The sequence below is a fragment of the Molossus molossus genome, unplaced genomic scaffold (assembly GCF_014108415.1).
Source record: "Molossus molossus isolate mMolMol1 unplaced genomic scaffold, mMolMol1.p scaffold_m16_p_8, whole genome shotgun sequence".
Lineage (NCBI taxonomy): Eukaryota > Metazoa > Chordata > Mammalia > Chiroptera > Molossidae > Molossus > Molossus molossus.
The window spans coordinates 74841105-74861097 of record NW_023425402.1 but is presented as its reverse complement, the minus strand read 5'-3'; the positions used below and the strand labels follow the sequence as shown (position 1 = coordinate 74861097).

The window sequence follows — 19993 nt, the reverse complement described above, 5'->3', positions numbered from 1 at the left end:
AAGCCATCCCTATCAAAGCATTTAACTAGCAGAAGAGGGCCTCGCTGAACCTTAGTTTCCTCCTCTAGATAGCAAGATTATGGAAATAGGTGACCTTGAATGTTTCTTCCAGCTGTAAATTTCTGCTATATTAAAATATTTTGGGGTATCTTTATTTGAATATTTAAACCTTTAAAGGTTCCACTCTGAACTGAAAAGCCAGAGTAGCTTAATAAGTTGGTTGAATGATTAAATTTGGTCCGTATTATGTGTATTAATCAACTCAGCTAACAATATATGGGTTGTTTCAATTATTTTTCAGCCAGATATTTATCATTTCTATGACATCGTGTACTGAAAGCTTTTTGTAGCAAAAATGAGTAATAGGTAAACTCTGCTTTTACTAATGGGGAATTAGTGTTTGATCTTTTAACAGTGAAGTTTTCAGCCAGAGCATTTGAAGAAAGGTTTTGATATTGATTGTGCACTTCAAACTGAAGCATGCCTGAACCGAAACTGGTTCTTTCCAGAGCTGTCTGTTCTTATTCATTTCTTCTTTCCTAAGTTTGCTCTGGCATGTAAATATATTCTTGTACAGTTCTTCAGGGATCTGCAAACTAGTGAAGCAAAGAAAGCCATACATCTTGCTTTACAGCCTTGTCTAATCCTATCTGTAAGGATAAAGTAAAAAGATAAATATTTTTATTTGATAGGTTCTAAAATCTGTAAATTTTAAAACATTGATCTAAGACTGTGATGATATTGCTTAAGTATAATGAAAAGATACAGTTTTGGTGTAGTTATTTTGAAATTCTTAACTTTAGACCATAAATGTTTTTATCTAAATCTATTTGTGAGTTGCATGCTTGAAAGATTATTTTAGAAGCTATTTCATCATATTTTACCACCCTTCTTTCAGCATACTATATTAGTTTTTATTTTTGCTGTGAATGGATTCAGAATCACTATAATGTAGAATTTTTGTGAAGATTCTTGTTGAGTCATAAGATGTTTGCCCATCTCAAACTGATTGGTTAATTGCACAAATGCCCTATTTAATTTTAATGGTCATTTAAAAAAAGAAAGAAAGAAAACATCTACTATCAACATAGATTACATTTTATTTACTGTTGTTTTTCATCTTGTCCTTTTAACTTTGTAAAATCCTCCCCACCAAATCTAAGTACCAACAAATCCTAGAAACCAAGACTGACTAAGAATCAGGTGGCAAGTTAATACTTGTCTTCATAAAACATGAGCATAGTTTTGTTTCTTGCCAGTCTCATTTTAGTACTAGCTTTAGGACTTCTGAAAACTAGTTTTTTCAGCGATAAATCAAAAGTAGAAATTATGAGCCCTGCTCTCCCATTTTACAGGGGAAACTGAAAACCAGAAAAGTTAAGTGATTGGCCAGGCCTGCCACTGAAGCTGCAGTAGAGCCCAGCCTAGCATCCACACACTGGCCCCAGGTCCAGCACTCCATCCATCATGCTGCCCATTGGACGGAGCACTAAAGTACCATTGAGTGCACATCTTGTGATCATTTGCTTTCCAGCACATTATCTAAGATGTGCTAGTTAAGATTTAACTGCCCTTTAGAATGATTTGTGACATTTCTCCTTTATTCTTTTGACAGTATTAATTTTATAAGCTAGTTTGGAATTATATTACATACTCACCATGTTACCTAGAAAGATGTTCTCTTTAAGAATCTGGATTCCTCCTTCAAGTAACCTATCTTCTTATCTCAGGAGAGGGTAAATCAAACATTAAGAATTGGAACTGATTCAGGCTCACCTATGATTTCATTGAAGGCATTAATAGCTTAATTAATGTTTTAATCCAAAACTATTGTGTAATTGTGTCCAAGATTGAGACTCTGGAATACTTGACGTAATTATTTGTAGACAGTAGAAACCAGCGGAATTAGGATGGAGCAATGTGCAAACACTAGAATAGCAATGGTTTCTTATTGTAGTGCCCCTCTATTTATTAAATGAACATTTGTTATTGAGCACCAGTTATTTTGCTGGATAATACATACACACACACACACACACACACCACTACCACCACCACCACCACCACCACCAAACAAGACAAAGTCCATGCCCTCAGGAGGCTTACATCTGGTGGGGTTGTCAAACAAGAAACAAATAAGCAAATAAGATCATTAGGATGTGATACATAGTGAGATGGAAATAAAAAAAAATGATATATGAACCAGTAAATGAGAATGGCCACCTTTATGTTGGGTTGTTGAAAAAGACATCTCTTAAAAAAAGACATTTAAAGGGATTGCTTCAGTTAAGAAGGAACCAGGCATGCAAAGAGGAGAGAGCGAGCATTGCAGGCAGAGGAACCAGCAAAGGCAGGAAGTGCAGTTGTTTCTTGTTCACTGAGAATATTAGTACCTTCCCACTCAATACTCATAGACATACTGTGACATCAATACATTTAAATATAAAATTACCTTATCTGGGGTGATAGGCAATGATGGAGAAATGGAAGTCTTTTTCTCTGCTTTTAGAAGAAAAAAAAAGAAAGCTACTTGGTGGTAAAAGAAAGCAACACAAGGAAACTTTTAGAGATCTGTGTCTTTCTTTCTATAATAAATGCTGCATTGTGTGATACCAATGTAGTAGTTCACAGAAGAAAAGATTTTGGCTTCAGCCTTGAAGAATGGGTGAATTTGTATTGACCTGTATGAGGCATAAAATGGTGTTTCAGGATGAGAGAACTGTGTAAATAAATATACTGAGGTGGTAAGATTGCACCACCAATAAAAATACAGAAGATTGAGGTGTTAACTAACCTTATTGTAGTAATCATTTCACAGTATATGCATGTATAAAAACATCACATTGTACACAATGTTATCTGTCAGTTATATCCCAATAAAGCTGGGAAGGACATTTAAAAAAGAGATACTAAAGTGGACTGAACTTGAATGAGTGCTTGAGACCATGAAGATTCAAGCTTGAGCTAATCTGGTCTTTGAGAGAACAAAATATAACAGATTGGTCTGATTCATAGAGGTAATTGAAAAGTTATTAGGTTAATGTTGACCTGATATTTTAGACAACAGAGGGAATCAGTATGGTTTCTTGACCAAGAACATTGTATGCTAAAAAGAGAAAATGGAATACTTGGTTGGAGGACCTCCTTTATCATGCCATTTCATTGTACCCAGGAATAAAAATGTGGACTATGCTCGTATCACAGAAAGAGAATGAGCTAAAGATGAGATATTTCAGGGAAAGTAATATTAATACTAAATGACTGAAGAGCAATAAATCTAAAGTCAAATGTCTGCTCTCTTGAGCTCCAGGGACTCAGCGTCAGTGTCAGTGATACAACTGGGAAAGTTTACCTGGGACATTGAATGATTGATTTCATCTTGGACATGTTAAGTATCAGAAGACAAAATGACACCCAAATTGTGATGTGAGCACACAAGTAGAAGTACAGAACTAAAGCTATAACGGGAAGTTGAATTTGGGAATTCAAATGGGTGATTCAAACTGAGGGCTTAGCTCTTGAGAATGAATGTTTATGATTAAAAGTGTGTGTGTTGAAAAAAAGATGGCAGTGGGCAGGACTGGAGTGAGAGTATGTGTGTGAGAGTGTGAGCAGGTGTGAGAGAGAGTGTGAGTGGACATGAGTGTGGAAGAGCAGCCTCAAGCAGTGCAGAAACTTGGGGCAGAGGGTTCCTGTGCTGTGGATGGGGAGAAGCCAGCTACCATAGTAAGCGGCTCCACAAGGTGCTTCTCCCTGTGTGGCTGGGAGGCCCTGCCATTTTGGAAGATCCCTGGTCTTTTCTGGGAGAAGGCAGCAGGAGTGGCTAGTGCCCAGCGACCTGAGCCTACTAGTCCACCTCGTACCATTGGACCAGTGGACCCCACTGTATCAACACAGACCAGTGCACATTAGCAGTGCTGACAAGGTGCCTGCTGCGGAAGCCACAAGTGGCTGGGAGCCCAGCACCATGCCCCACAGCAGCAGCCTGATCAGAGCCGAGACACACCCCCGCAACAGAGGCTCGGGAGCAGACATCCATCCCCAGGCAGCAGCACATATTGGCAGCTGAGACCCATCCCCAACAGTATCAGCAAAGGCTGAGCAGGAGCTGAGCCCCATCATGCACCAGTGCAGGACCCACAGCTTCAGTGGGGCCCGCATGATATAGCTGCCCACAACACCAGTGGCGGGACCCACAGCTCCAGTGGGGCTTGTATGATACAGCTGCCCACAGCACCAGGGGAGCCCACACAATACAGCTGCCCACAGCATGGGGTAGGGGGGTGGCCTGCAGCTCCAGCAGGCCCATGCGATCCAGCTGCCCATGGCTCTGGCAGGGTCCACGGCCCCAGCAGCAGCACCTACCAGGACAGACCAATACCAGCCACCAGTAGGCAATCCTCCAGGACCCACAGCAGGCAAGAAGCACCACACACCAGAACAGTCTGGGAGTCACAGCAGCCTTATTTGATATGCACCAACCTGCCTACACATCCCAACATCCCTCATCGAGTCTAGAACTACCAGATGGTTAAATGGGGAGACAAAGAAACAATACCAAAATGAAAGAAAAGGAGGAATCACCAGAAAAAGAACTACATGAAATGGAAAAAAGCAATTTGTCAGGTAAAGAATTTAAAGCAATGATTTAAAGGGTATTCAAACAATTTAGTGAGAACTATAAGCAACTTAATGAGAAGTATAAAGAGCTCAGTGGGAACTACATCAGCTTAAAAAAGGAGATGGAAGCTATGAATAAAAATCAAGAACAACATAGCTCATATGAAAAAGACCTTAGAATGATTCAATAGTAGGTTAGAAGAAGCTGAAGACTGAATAAGTGACTTAGAAAACAAGGCAGAAAAAACAACCCAAATAGAGCAGCAAATGGGGGAAAAAAATTAAAAACAGGAGGAAAGTTTAAGGGAGCTTTGGAACAATACAAAACTTAACAACATTTGCATCATAGGAGTACCAGAAGGAAAAGACTCAGCGAAAGGAATAGAGAACCTGTTTGCAGAAATGACAGAAAACTTCCCTAATTTGGCAAAGGAAAAAGTCGCACAAGTCCAGAAAACACAGAGTCCCAAGCAAGATGAACCCCAAAAGACCCACAGCTAGATACATCATAATTAAAATGACAAACATTAAAAACAAAGAAAGAATCTTAAAGGAAGCAAGAGAGAGACAGAAAGTTACCTACAAGGGAGCTCCCATTAGACTGTCAGCTGATTTCTCAATAAAAACAGTGCAGGCCAGAAGGGAGTGGCATGATGTATAAAAAGTAATGAAAGGCAAGGGTCTGAATCCTATACCTCTGTATCCAGCAAGGCTGTCATTCATAATTGAAGGTGAAATAAAGAGCTTCACAGGCAAAAAAAAAAAAATGAATTTACCACCCCTAAACCTGCACTGCAAGCAATGCTAAAGGGACTGCTGTAAGAAGGGGAGAGAGAGAGAGAGAAACACAAGCATAAAATTAAAATGGCAACTAATAAGTATCTATCAATAATAACCTTAAATGTAAATGGCTTAAATGGCCCAATCAAAAGACATAGGGTAGCCCTGGCCAGTTTGTTCAGTGGTTAGAGCATCGGCCTGTGGTCCAGAGAGACCCGGCTTTGGTTCCCGCTAAGAGCACGTACCTTGGTTGCAGTTTGTCCCCAGCCCTGATTGGGTCGTGCGGGAGGCAGCCACTCAATGTGTCCCTTTCACATCGATGTTTCTCTCTATTTCTTCCTCTCTTTTCCTCTCACTCTATCTGAACAAAAGATGGAAAAAATGTCCTCGGGTGAGGATAAAAAACAAAAGACATAGGGTAGCTGATTGGATAAGTAAACATGACCCATATATATGCTGTTAACAAGAGACCCACCTCACAACAAAAGACTCATACAGGATGAAAATGAAGGGATGCAGAAAAAATTTCTAGGCAAATGGAAATGAAATAAAAGCTGGTTTAGCAGTACTCATATCTGATAAGTAGACTTCAAAACAAGGGCCATAATGAGAGTCAAATAAGGTCACTACATAATATTAAAGGGAGCAATCTAACAAGAGGATATAATCCTGGTGAACATATATGCTCCAAACACAGAAGCACCAAACTATATTTTAAAACTTCTGGAGAACTTTAAAGGAGAGATCAGTAGCAATACAATCATAGTGGGTGACTTAACACCCCACTGACACCACTGGACAAATCTTCTGACAAAAAAATCAACAAGGACACAGAGTCCTTAAATGACTAACTAGATCAGCTGGACTTAATTGATAATTACAAAACATTTTACCCCAAAGCTGCAGAATATGCATTCTTTTCAAGTGCACACGGGACATTATCGAAGATAGAACACATGTTAGGATACAAAGTAAGTCTCTACAAATTTAAGAAGATTGAAATCAATCAAGCATCTTCTCAGACCACAATGGCATGAAACTAGAAATCAATTACAGGAAAAACACGTAAAAACATTCAAACACGTGGAGGCTAAATAGCATGTTATTAAACAACAAATAGGTTACCAAGGAGAACAAGGAAGAAATTAAAAACTTCCTGGAAACCAATGAAAATGAACACATAACAACACAAAATCTATGGGACGCAGCAAAAGCAGCCCTGAGAGGGAAGTTCATAGTACTACAGACCCACCTCAAGAAACAAGAAAAATTTCTCATTGACTTTCTAACCCTATAACTCAAAAGAACTAGAAAGTAAACAAAAAGAAAAACCAAGAGCAAATAGAAGGAAAGAAATAATGAAGGTCAGAGCAGAAATAAATGACATAGAAACTAAAAAAAAACAATTTAAAAGATCAATGAAACAAAAAGCTGGTTCTTTGAAAAGATAAACAAGATTGATGGACCCTTAGCCAGACGCACCAAGAAACAAAAAGAGAAGAACCAAATAAACATAATCATAAACGAAAGAAGTAACAACTGACACCACAGAAATACAAAGAATCATTAAAACATAATGCGAATAATTATATCCCAACAAATTGGACAATCTAGGCAAAATGGACATATTTCTAGAAACACACAGTCTCCCAAAACTGAACCGAGAAGAAATAGAAAACTTGAACAGACCAATAACAACTAAGGAAATTGAAGATGTAATCAAGAAACTCTCAGCAAACTAAAGCCTAGGCCTGGACAGCTTCACAGGGGAGTTTTACCAAACATTCAAAGAAGATCTAACACCCATTCTCCCCAAACTATTCCAAAAAATCCAAGAAGGCAGAAAACTTCCAAACTTGTTTTATGAGGCCAACATAATTCTAATTCCAAAGCCAGATAAAGATACTACAAAGCAAGAAAACTACAGACCAATATTCCTGATAAACACGGATGCCAAAATCCTTAACAAAATATTAGCAAATCGGATTTAGCAAAGCTCAAAAAAAAATATTCATCATGACCAAGGGGGATTTATCTCAGGGATACAAGGATGGTACAATATCCACAAATCAATAAATATGATACAACACATAAACAAAATGAAAGATGAAAACCATATGATCATATCAATAGATGCTGAAAAGGCATTTGACAAAATCCAGCACCCATTTCTGATAAAAACACTCAGCAATGTGGGAATAGAGGGATCATATTTTAACATAATAAAGACAGTATATGAAAAGCCTACAGCCGACATCATACTCAATAGCAAAAACTACAAGCATTTCCCTTAAGAACAGGAACATGACAGGGATGCCCACTCTCGCCACTCTTATTTAACATGGTACTGGAAGTCTTAGCCACCACAATTAGACATGAGGAAAAAATAAAAAAGATGCAAATTGGAAAGGAGGAAGTGAAACTATCATTATTTGCAGATGACATGATACTGTACATAGAAAACCCTAAAGAATCCATCAAAAATCTATTAGATTTAATAAATTTGGCAAAGTAACAGGATACAAAATTAATGTTAAGAAATCGACGGCATTCTTGTACACCAACAACGAACTCACTGGAAAAAAACTAAAAAAGCAATCCCATTTACCATTGTGGCAAAAAAATTATGATACCTAGGAATAAACTTAACCAAAGAAGTAAAGGACCTATTCTCAGGAAACTACAGGTCACTGAAAAAGAAATAGAGGAAGATATAAAAAAGTGGAAGCATATACTTGTTTCTGGATTGGAAGAATTAACATCATTAAAATGTCCATACTACCCAAAGCAATCTATAGATTCAGTGCAATCCCCATTAAAATACCAATGACATATTTCACAAAACTAGAACAAATACTCCAAACTTCATATGGAACTAAAAATGACCCCAAATAGCGACAGCAATTTGAAAAAGAATAAAAGTAGGAAGGATCACAATACCAGATATCAGATTATACCATTGTAATCAAAACAGCCTGGTACTGGCACAAGAACAAGCATATAGATCAATGGAACAGTACAGAGAACCCAGAAATTGACCCAAGTCATTATGCTCAATTAATATTTGACAAAAGTGGCAAGAGCATACAATGGGGTCAATACAGCCTCTTCAATAAATGGTGCTGGGAAAACTGGACAGTTACATGCCAAAAATGAAGCTAGACCACCGACTTACACTGTACACAAGAATAAACTCAAAATGGATAAAAGACTTAAATGTGACTCATGAATCCATAAAAATCCTAGAAGAAAATGCAGGCAACAAAATTTCAGACATCACATGCAGCAGAATTTTCACTGATACAATGCCTAAAGCAAGAGAAAGGAAAAAATGAACACATGGGACTACATCAAACTAAAAAGCTTCTGCACAGCAGAAGAAACAAGCATCAAAAAAGAAAGGGAACCCACTATATGGGAGACAATAATTGCCAACAATACATAACATAAAGGGCTAATTTCCAAAATATAAAGAGTACTCATACAACTCAACAAAAGGAAGACAAAGAACCCAATTTAAAAAAATGGGAAGAAGATGCCCTGGCCAGTTTGGCTCAGTGGATAGAGCATTGGTCTGCGGTCCAGAGGGACCCGGATTCAGTTCCCTCTAAGGGCATGTACCTTGGTTGCAGTTTGTCCCCGGCCCTGGTTGGTCGTGCGGGTAGCAGCCACTCGATGTGTCCCTTTCACATCGATGTTTCTCTCTCTCTCTCTCTGTTCCTCTCTCTCCCTGAACAAAAAATGGAAAAATGTCCTCGGGTGAGGATAAAAAAAAACAAAATGGAAAGAGGACCTAAATAGACACCTCTCCAAAAAAGACATACAAATGGCCAAGAGACATATGAAAAAATGCTCAACATCACTAATCATCAGAGAGATGCAAATTAAAACAACTATGAGGTATCACCTCACACCTGCAAGAATGGCTGCCATCAACCAATCATCACTACAAGTGCTGGCGAGGGTGTGGAGAAAGGAAACTCTAGTCCACTGCTGTTGGGAATGCAGACTGGTGCAGCCACTATGGAAAACAATATGGTGTTTCCTCAAAAAATTAAAAATGGAACTGCCATTTGACCCAGTGATCCCACTTCTAGGAATATATCCAAAGAAGCCTGAAACACCAATCAGAAAGAATATATGTACCCCCATGTTCATAGCAGCACTATTTACAACTGCTCAGATCTGGAAACAGCCCAAGTGTCCCTCAGTAGAGGGGTGGATAAAAATGCTGTGGTACATATACACAATGGAAAACTATGCAGCTGTAAGAAAGAAAGATCTCTTATCTTTTAGATGCCATAGGGGGACCTGTAGAGTATTATCCTAAGAAAAACAAGCCAATCAGAGAAAGCCAAATATTACATGATCTCACTTATTTGTGGAATATAATGAACAAAACAAGTGAGGAGCTAAACAGACCCGGAAACAATGAAGTGGTGTGCAGACTGACAAACCTCAGAAGAGGTGGACATGGAGGGAGGGAAGAGATAAATCACAGAACTTACACACATGTATGTATAGACAAGGACATAGACAATAAGGCTGGAGGTGGGGCGGGATTGGGAGGAGGGTGTCAATGGGGGGGGGGAAGGAGAAGCATCTGTAACAAAAATAAATAAACATTATGAAAAAAAGAAAAAAAAATTTTAAGTGTGTGTATTGGGAAAGGGCACACACACACACACACACACACACACACACACACATAGAACCTGGAGTATAAGGTACCAAAACAGCAGTTGGATAAAAGCCAAGACAAGAAAGAATTTCAGGCAGTTAAATAGGGGAAGTTCTTAGGCAAATGCTGTTATTATTATCACCATAAGAACTACAACTAAACTTTTAGAATGGTTGCTACGTATCCTAAGATCTTTAAATATAATAATAGTGCATTCATTTCTTTCCATGACCTTTAAAATAGCAAATGCTATTGTTATCTCCATTTTAGAATGAGGAAATTTAGGCATAGAGATTAAGCAGTTTGTCCAGGATTACCCAATTTTGAAGACTGTTTTTAAAGCCAGAGTCCTTAACTCACATGCCATATGATTATATCAATGATGGTATTTTAACTGTGTAGTTTGACTTTTATCTCATGTAAGTTTCTTAAAAAGGAGTTAATTAACAGTTTAAAAAGTTGGGTTGAAACTAGAAAGTCAAGATGGCTGGACAGTAATTGGATAGTCTCTGACAGCAGAAGAGAATTTGGAATTCTCTAGGGTAAGGCAGAGAAAGGGGAGGAAGAATATATTTTGGTTTTTTTTTTTTTCCTCCCCTTGTTCCATGCACTGTTAGTTGTTGAAACAGGGAATTGTCTGCTTTAAAGAGAGTTATAATAATTTGGGGGGGTGGGGCATAGTACCTCTATTTTTTAGCTCTTTCTATATATTTGTAATGTGCCTGTATTTTTTAACTCCAGGAATATTAATCTGAATTGATTCCCTATCACTCTTTTATATTGAAACACACAACTTTCTTAACTTTCGTTGCTAGAGGAGAGTGGGATTCCAAAAGAGTATGATTTCAGAAATAGCATCAACATTGGTATTACTGGATTATTGTCAGTGTCTCTGCGGACACTCTGGTCTAGAGCAGGCCTCGCGGACTGGAACCCTTTCCTCTGGAGAAGCCCATGTGACTGCTTTGACAGTGCTTTACTGAGTGCTTTCCCACTGGCTGGCAGAGGACTTGGTTCCATTCTTCATGCTTTTCAGGACTCCCCCAACCTTTCTCACATCTCTCTTGTTTGAGGAAGAGGCAGAAGGAAAACATTTCGTTCCCAGCCCACCATGTGCAGACATACAGTGTGACAAGGAAAAGGGACAGGCACCTGCTGCTGCCACAGCTGGAGCAGGGGAAGCTGGAGCAGTCCCTCCTTCAACAAGAAATCAACTCTGTGCGTTGCTTTGGAACCAGAACTGTGAATGGATGTCAACTAATTAATTTTCCTAAAACACAATTCTCCTCAAGTGAATTGGCTGCTCAGAAACTCAGTATTTTTTCGTTTTAATAGAGTAACATTCTTAGCCTTTTATTTATGACCTTCCACAATTTAGGCCAATGCTCTCTGTATGTACCTGACCTTATTTAGCAATATTCCCCTTTTTTTGGTTAGGCAGACTAGACTGTTTATTTCTCCTGCAGGCCCCCACTTACCTCCACCAGTGTTTAGACTGATGCCTTCAGGAAGGCCCTTCCACTTCCAGCCTCACTGCAGTCTCCAGCATTAGTAGCCCCTAGTACGTGCAGCATACAACCCTCGGCAAAGGGCCATCTCTGCCACACAGTCATACTGAATTTTCTGAACTGCTAGACGATTTTATTTCTAGCTCTCATTATATCTGTGGTCTAGATATTTAGGTGCATATATTATTTTCTTTACTAAATTCTGAGCAGAGTCTGTACCTAATTTTGCATCTTCCAAATCACCTACACTTTACATCAGAGGATGTTAAAATTGTAAAGGACTAAGGGGACATATCAATTACTTGTAATATGTCTTGTTACAACTTCTTTCTCTTTTTGGGGGGTTATTTTTTATTGGGGTGATATTGGTTAATGAGATTATATAGGTTTCAGGTGTACATTTCTATGATACATGATCTATATATTGCATTGTGTGCCCACCACCCAAAATCAAATCATCTTCTGTCTCCATACATTTGGTTCTCTTTAACCTTTACTTCCTCCTATCCCGCTTTCTCTGGTCTCCTTTCACTGTGCCCTAGTAAATAAGTGAAGAGAGACTAGGACCAGATGTCCTGATTTTCAGTCCAACATTTATCCAACAGCAGTGGTTCTCCCCCTTCCTTACACGTTGAAATCACCTGACATTACCTGTGATATTTAAAATACTCTGATCTGGAAGCCAAACCATAGAAATTAGAATCTCAGGAGTGTAACCCAGACATCAGTATTATTTAAAAGTCCTCATGTGATTCTACTGTGCAACCAAAATTGGAATAAATGCCCCATGGCACAATGGCCTTTGGTCCAGTTTCACTTTCCTAGGTAGTTCTATTAATTTAGGAATTTGTTTAGTTTGAGAAACTTTTAATTTTTTTTACATATAAAAAAATTTTATGTAGAAAAGTACTAAATGTGAGATATTATAGTATGTTTTGTTTTGCTTACATCAGTAGCTTACTTGATTATTTAACTTTTCAGATATTTCGAGAGAAAGCAGTGGAACTTGGGGTAAAATTGCTACCTGCATTTCATACTCCCTCTGGAATACCTTGGGCATTGCTGAATATAAAGAGGTAAAACTCTTCATTTTTGACAACATATTTTAAGTTGATATAGACACACTGGGTGGATAATTACTTGTATGATGTTGGCCACTTACACCATTGGGAGTTTTGGCATCTGTCCTCGTGTTGGAAGTTTTTAATATTTGTGTGTTCCATGACCTTAGGTGGGTCCCTGACATGGGATAGCATGAACCCAACAGAATCATCTAAGCCAGACATGATTTGAGGCTTTCACTAGCATGGTGACATTGCATCAGTGAAACTGTTTCCATAGATTCCTAGAGCATCCCATTATCTTTAAAGTTATCATGAAAACATTTCAGAGATAGAACACTTAGACTAATCAGATGTCCCATACAATGAGACTGGGAGAACCTGAGGCTGTCCCACCCACAGCTCCAGGAGAGAGAGAAATTGCTCCACTGACCCAGGTCAGACCAACCTTCTTATCCCATGTGGGTGAGAACCATGGTGTGACAAGTCCATGGGAATGTGGCCCCAAGAAAAACCTGGGCTGAAGACTTTTTGGTATTCTCCTAGGGACTAGGCTAAATTTTCATGATAGCTTGAGCATTTTATTAATAAACAATTTTATCTTAAGCTTTCTTTTTTTTTTTTTTCTATGTATTCATTTATTTATTTTAGGTACAGATGTTTCTCCTTGTTCCTCCATTGACACCCTCTTCCCCCTCCCTCCCCCCTCCCCACCCTGTCCCCAGCTTTATTGTACATGTGCATTGGTTATGCGTACATACATATAAGTTCTGTGGTTTATCTCTCCCCCTTCCACCCCCTCTTCTGAGGGTTGTCAGTCTGTATCCTACTTCCATGTCTCTGGGACTACCCCATTCCTCAGACTGTTATGTTCATTGTATTTCACAAATAAGTGAGATCATATGATATTTGTCTTTCTCTGTTTGGCTTGTTTCACTGAGGATAATACTCTTCAAGTCCCTCCATGTCATCTCAAAGGATAAGATAAGAGATCTTTCTTTCTTACAGCTGCATAGCACTCCATTGTGTATATGTACCACAGCTTTTTTATCCATTTGTCTACTGATGGAGACTTGGGCTGTTTCCAGATCTTAGCTACTGTAAATAGTGCTGCTATAAACATATATTCTTTCTGATTGGTGTTTTAGGCTTCTTAGGGTATATTCCTAGAAGTGGGATCACTGGGTCAAATGGCAATTCAATTTTTAATTTTGTGAGGTAACACCATATTGTTTTCCATAGTGGCTGCACCAGTCTGCATTCCCACCAGCAGTGTACTAGAGTCCCCTTTTCTCTGCAACCTCATGAACATTTGTTGTTTGATGATTTGTTGAAGGCAGCCATTCTGACAGGTGTGAGGTGATACCTCATGGTTGTTTTATGGTTGTTTTGATTTGCTTCTCTCTGATGATTAGTGATATTGAGCACTTTTTTTTTCTTTTTAACTCCTTTTTCCCCATAAATAAGTAATTGCTTCCTCTTAGTAATGACGATGAGGATTATGATGATGATAGTTATTTATAAAATCACAAAATATGAAACTTTTTATAGACATTTTACACATATTACCACATTTAATCCTCACAACAATCCAACAATGCCAGTACTGATGTTATCTCTATTTTAATAATAAGGAACTGAGTCACGGACAGATAAGTCATTTGCCTGACATCATACTGTATATAAATGGTAGAGCTAGAATATGTAATTTGATGTTTATACACACATTGATGCATAGGCATAAATTAAACAGCTTTCTTATTTTATAAATGCCAAGATGTACAATGTAGTTTGACAGGATCAGTACAGATTTTGTCTTCATTATTTATTTTAGTGAGATTCTTTCCTAAAATAATTATGAGCCCTGGCCGGTTTGGCTCGGCGGTTGGAGCGTCGACCTGTGGTCCAGAGAGACCCAGATTCAGTTCCCGCTAAGGGCAAGTACCTTGGTTGCAGTTTGTCCCCGGCCCTGGTTGGGTCGTGTGGGTGGTGGCCACTCGATGTGTCCCTTTCACATCGATATTTCTCTCTCTTCCTCCCACTCTATCTGAACAAAAAATGGAAAAATGTCCTCCGGTGAGGATTAAAAATATAAATAAACAAATAAATAAAATAAAATAATTATGAAAATCATCAGTTAAATGTCATGCATTATTTTCATTTGTATGTTATATGTGTATTCCTGTACCTGTCTATAATCATGGCAGGGGGGAGGGGCAGTGGTGCTGAGGTAGTGAGGTGGGGAGAGTCTACACAACTAGTCCATGTTAATGAGATAGTTCTCTAGTATATACTGTGATATCTCAGGGTCTGTTTTCCCCTTGCAGGGTCCTAAGGCTTAAGCTCAGTGGTCTGAAGACCATAGCATATGCTGTAGCAGGGTCCTAAGGCAGTGGGTATTAGCTTGGCTTAGAGGCAGCAAGGCATTGCTAGTGTGTGTGTGTGTGTGTTTGACTTGTTGACCACCTATATTACCTTCCACACCTTCAGACTTTGTATTTATAGACACTATTCTGACCTAGAAACTACTGTGTTACCTGAAATAAGATCTGGTTGCAAAAACGCTATGCACATTTAATACCTTTTTCTCTACCTACACTGAGAAAAATAATAGGGGCAGAATAGTTAAGAGACATTTTATAGGTGCTCTAGGTTTGTCTTTAGAGCAACCATTTCAACTCTGGGCTTATTTGTAACCTGGAAGTTAAGCTACTTTGTTCTTTTGTAAAAATTTTCAGGTTCACTGGCCACTTTGAAATTCTGATGAAACATGGTCCTCTCCTCGTAAATTGCATATTCTTGAGTACACGTATTTTTAGTTTCCAAAAGCAAACAGTGTCATAGGAGCCTGCCTACAACCTCTGGACCCCAGGTTCAAAATACTGGAGTGGCCCGGCCAGTGTGGCTCAGTGGATTGAGCGTCATCCCATGGACTGAGAGGTCCCAGTTCGATTCCTCGTCAGGGCACATGCCCAGGGTTGCAGGCTCCATCCCCAGGGCGGGGCATGCAGGAGGCAGCCAGTTGATGTTTCCCTCTCACACTGATGTTTCTATCTCTCTCTCCCTTAAAAAAAAATAAATCAATAAAAACATATTTAAAAAATGCCCTGACCGGTTTGGCTCAGCAGTTGGAGCGTCAGCCTGTGGACCAGAGAGTCCTGGATTCAGTTCCCGCTCGGGGCACGTACCAAAAAAAACAAACATATTAAAAAATAATAATTAAAAAAATACTGGAGTGAATGATACTCCAATCATCTAAGATTCCACGGAACTTGTTCCTGTTGTTTCCTGTTTCCTGGAGAGATGTGTGGGCCTACATCTTTGCAAAGATTCAGTCCGTTATTGTAAGGTGCTGATATAATTTAATTAGTTCTAGCCTCTCTTGAAATAAGCATAAGAAATTGGATTATTTTAAAGCATACTTAACTATACTTAGTGTTTATTTCTAACAGCCAAGAGGATTTTTCTTTGGCTAAGTCTGTCCTTAATGCACAGTTGAAAAAAATTTTGGTACATAAAGGAATACTTCTAAAAACTATTAAATACTGCATCCTCTATTATCTTTCATATCTGTACCTCTTAAAAATTTACCAAATGGGGCATTAGGTTTTTCTTAACATCTTATTTTGCATTTATAGTATTTTACATAGATGTTTTTACTTTCAAAGGTTAGGAAAATTGTATGCGATGAAAAGTAATGTGCCATTTCACTATGTCTTCTCTAATGTTTTCAAGTTAAACTAGAGGAAATTAGGTGATTATTTGACAGTTGATACGCAAACTGTTCATTTCTTCCTGACATCCTGTATGAAATATTTTCTTATATATTTTATCTACTCTCCATTTACTAAATAGCAGTGACTTGCCCAAATTTACACTATGAGCCTTGGCAAAATTAATAGTAATGTCATTCCACTAAAATTCCTCCTATCCTTTTGCCCAATCAGGTCCACTTATTGAATCCACTCTCCTTCCAGCTCTGAGGCTAATTTGGAAGAAAACATTTCATATTTATCTGCAATAATTATGTTTCAGGATACATTGTTGATGTCAACCTGGACATATATGCTGTTTCATCGGAATCTGTGTGTTTTTAGTTTGGGCCAGGGGATAAGGGACAGCTGCCATGGAGCTTCTTAGCTAATTTTTTGAAGGCTGTCACCATGGGATATTTCAAGAAGAGAGGAAATGTGCGTCTGGTACAATCATATTTTCTTAATTACCCTCTCAGAGTAAGGGAATGTCAGGAAGATGCCCAAGAGGAAAAAAAGGTGCTTGAGGATGCTTTTTAGAATAGCTACAGATTCACTGTTGAGTGGCTTTGAAACTCTTGGCAATAATTATGATGGGAAAAATTCAGACTGTGCCATCTATAATATAATTCTGCTCTTCCCTCTCATTTCTGAAAATAGTTATGGATGCTGCTCTTTGCCAACAACTATCTATCTGTTTTTTTTCAAAGTGAACTTATTGGTATTATGTGTTCACATCTCTCTAGCATTCAGGTTATTACCTAAAGATAATTGGTTTCTTGCCCTTTTTTGTGGTAAAAAATAAATAAATAAGCATTTATTTGCACACCTGCTCTGATGAAGATTCTATGCTAGGTCCTGGGAAAATTGTCCTCTTTTCTTCACTTTATTAAAAAAGAAAACAGACATGGGCTTTCCCTCAGGGTATTTATAGCATGGTTGGTAAAGCATAAATATATGTATATTTTTATATGTTATATTATACACTCACTCGCGTAATTGACAAATGTAAGGTAGTCTGTGCCAAGGATAGATAATGAAATCTTACTGAATTGAATTTAAAGCAAGCAATATTTTGAATTGGGGAGGTTTATGTATTTGGAGCCAAAACACCAATAAGCCAAATTGGATCTCAGTTTTTGTGCAAACTGAGAATAGCAGAGAACCTAAATAATTTACTCATAGTCTACATTAGGAATTCTGTCCCAAAATCTGTTCAGAAAATAAGTATTTTTATAATGATCTCTTCTGCTACCTCTGTAACCATTTCTTAATTCAAGAGCTGCAATATTAAGTTGTAAATTAATTGGAATTGTGACTTAATAGTAAGTGGTAATTTGATTGAACACACACCTAGGTGGTGTACAGAGTACCTTATTGGGCTGACATGGTTGCTTCACCAACACAACAGTCGAATGAAAATGCATAAGTTACATAACACCTCTGCTAAAAGAAAACTATTGCCTTTTTAGCACATTAGATTTTGGTAAAACTCAATTTTTCTAATGTGAAAATGTCAAAATTTGATGTCTGATCTTGTTATTACGATTAGCAAGAGGCCATGTACATTTTTTTCTTCCAACCTAAAGAAGAAAAATTACCTCTGTGGTTTATAAAATCAAGTGTTTCACCATTTCTATATGTATGTGTGTGTATGTTTAATTCAAGCCTAGGTAGAGTAAACATATTAGATTTTGAATTTTCTAAAGTGTATTCTTAATTTTAAATAATGTAGGTACTGTTCCCATTATTCATTTCTATCACAGGGCATACCTTCTAGGCATTCCTAATAATTATTCTGTCTTTCTTGATAAATGAGTTAGTTTTAGCTATGTACTATTTTATCACTTGTTTCTCTGTGGATTTTTCCAAACTGACACTTCCTACTGGTTCTATTAGGTTAGTAGAACTGTCTGCACCATGTGCTTTTATTGCACACATCAGAGAATGTTCTGGGAAATGACTGATCTGCATTCTAGCTGTCATTAGTCAGCAGAGTGATAAATGAGGTACAGCTCCCTCACCTGTTTTTATTTCCTGCTATGTAAAGTTTTATTCACTACTCTAATTATCCAATGCAAATGCATACTATATCATTAGTTACACTGCAGTTTGTATTATTATAATTAAATTGCAAATTGCTTTAATTTAACTGAAATGGGGCCTTAATTAAGAATAGTACATAACAATGTTTTCTAATAGTGAAAGATTATTTTGTGTGAATCATGTAGCATATACAGTCATCCCTCGCCACTGCGCTTCGACTTTTGCAGCTTCACTCTATCGCTGTTTTTTCAAATATGTTCATTAAAAAGTTGATCGAGACAGTGAAAATGATACAGCGCTCACTCGGTTGTCTGAGTCAATTATATACGCCTGTATTACAATTAAAATTAAAATTACTGCATGTATGCACTGTAGGCCTATGTATTCGAGCACCCCAGGAATCCTTCAACACCAGGTGCAACCCTAGAGTCTGGAACGGATTAACCGCGATAAACGAGGGACGACCGTATATTGTAACAAAAGGCACTTAGCCCCCCTTTATTGGGTTTCTTAGTACAGTTGGCCCTCATTTATTGCAGTTAATCCGTTCCAGACTCTACCGTGATAAGTGAATTTCCGCAAAGTAGGATTCTTGATTTATATACAGTCATCCCTCGCCACTTCCCACTTTCGCAGCTTCACTCCATCACGGTTTTTCCAAATATTTTTCAAATACTATACGATATTTGAAAAAACCATGACAGAGTGAAGCTGTGAAAGTCAAAGGATGAAGTGGCGAGGGACGACTGACTGTACTTCAGTGTTGTAAATGCTTAAATATTAAATTATAGTTGTTTAGTTTTAATAGACACAAACTATGAAAGACAATCTAGTTAGGTTAAATATTTTTAAAATATTTTTCATTTGTATGTCCTGTTTGGAGAAGTGTCTCTTTAGGTCCTCTGCCTTTTTAATTGGATTATTTTCCTCCCTTTTGTTGAGTTGTGTGAGTACTCCATATACTTTAGAAATTAACCCCTTATCTGATATATTGTTGGCAGTTATTCTCTCTCATATAGTGGGTTCCCTTTTCACTTTGATGCTTCTTTTACTGTGCAGAAGCTTTTTGATTTGATGTAGTCCCATGTATTAATTTTTCCTTTGTTTCTGTTGCCTTAGGCATTGTATCAATGAAAATTCTGCTGTGTGTGATATCTGAAATTTTGTTGCCTGCATTTTCTTCTAGGATTTTTATGGATTCACAAGTCACATTTACGTCTTTTGTCCATTTTGAGTTTATTCTTGGGTATGGTGTAAGTTGATGGTCTAGTTTCATTTGCTAAGTGAAATAAGCCAGTCAGAGAAAGACAAGTATCACATGATCTCACTTATTTGTGGAGTATAATGAACAAAATAAAGTGTTGAACAAAATAGACCCAGAGATATAGAAGTAGGGTTCAGACTGACAAACTTCAGAGGAGGGGGTGGAGGGGAGAGAAGAAATAAACCAAAGAACTTATGTATGCAAGCATAACCAGTGGACATAGACAGCAATGCTTGGGGGGGGGGGGGGATGGGAGGAGGGTGTCAATGGGGGGAAAAGGA

General features: G+C 38.1%; 1 protein-coding gene across 1 annotated transcript in view; it reads left to right on the top strand.

Annotated features, from left to right (window-relative positions):
- MAN1A1 (mannosidase alpha class 1A member 1) overlaps positions 1-19993 on the top strand; it is a 158490-nt gene that overhangs the window by 88248 nt on the left and 50249 nt on the right. Inside the window, exon 5 of the mRNA XM_036248533.1 lies at positions 12571-12665. Coding sequence (XP_036104426.1) covers positions 12571-12665 — 95 coding nt within the window. The remainder of the gene's footprint in view (positions 1-12570; positions 12666-19993) is intronic.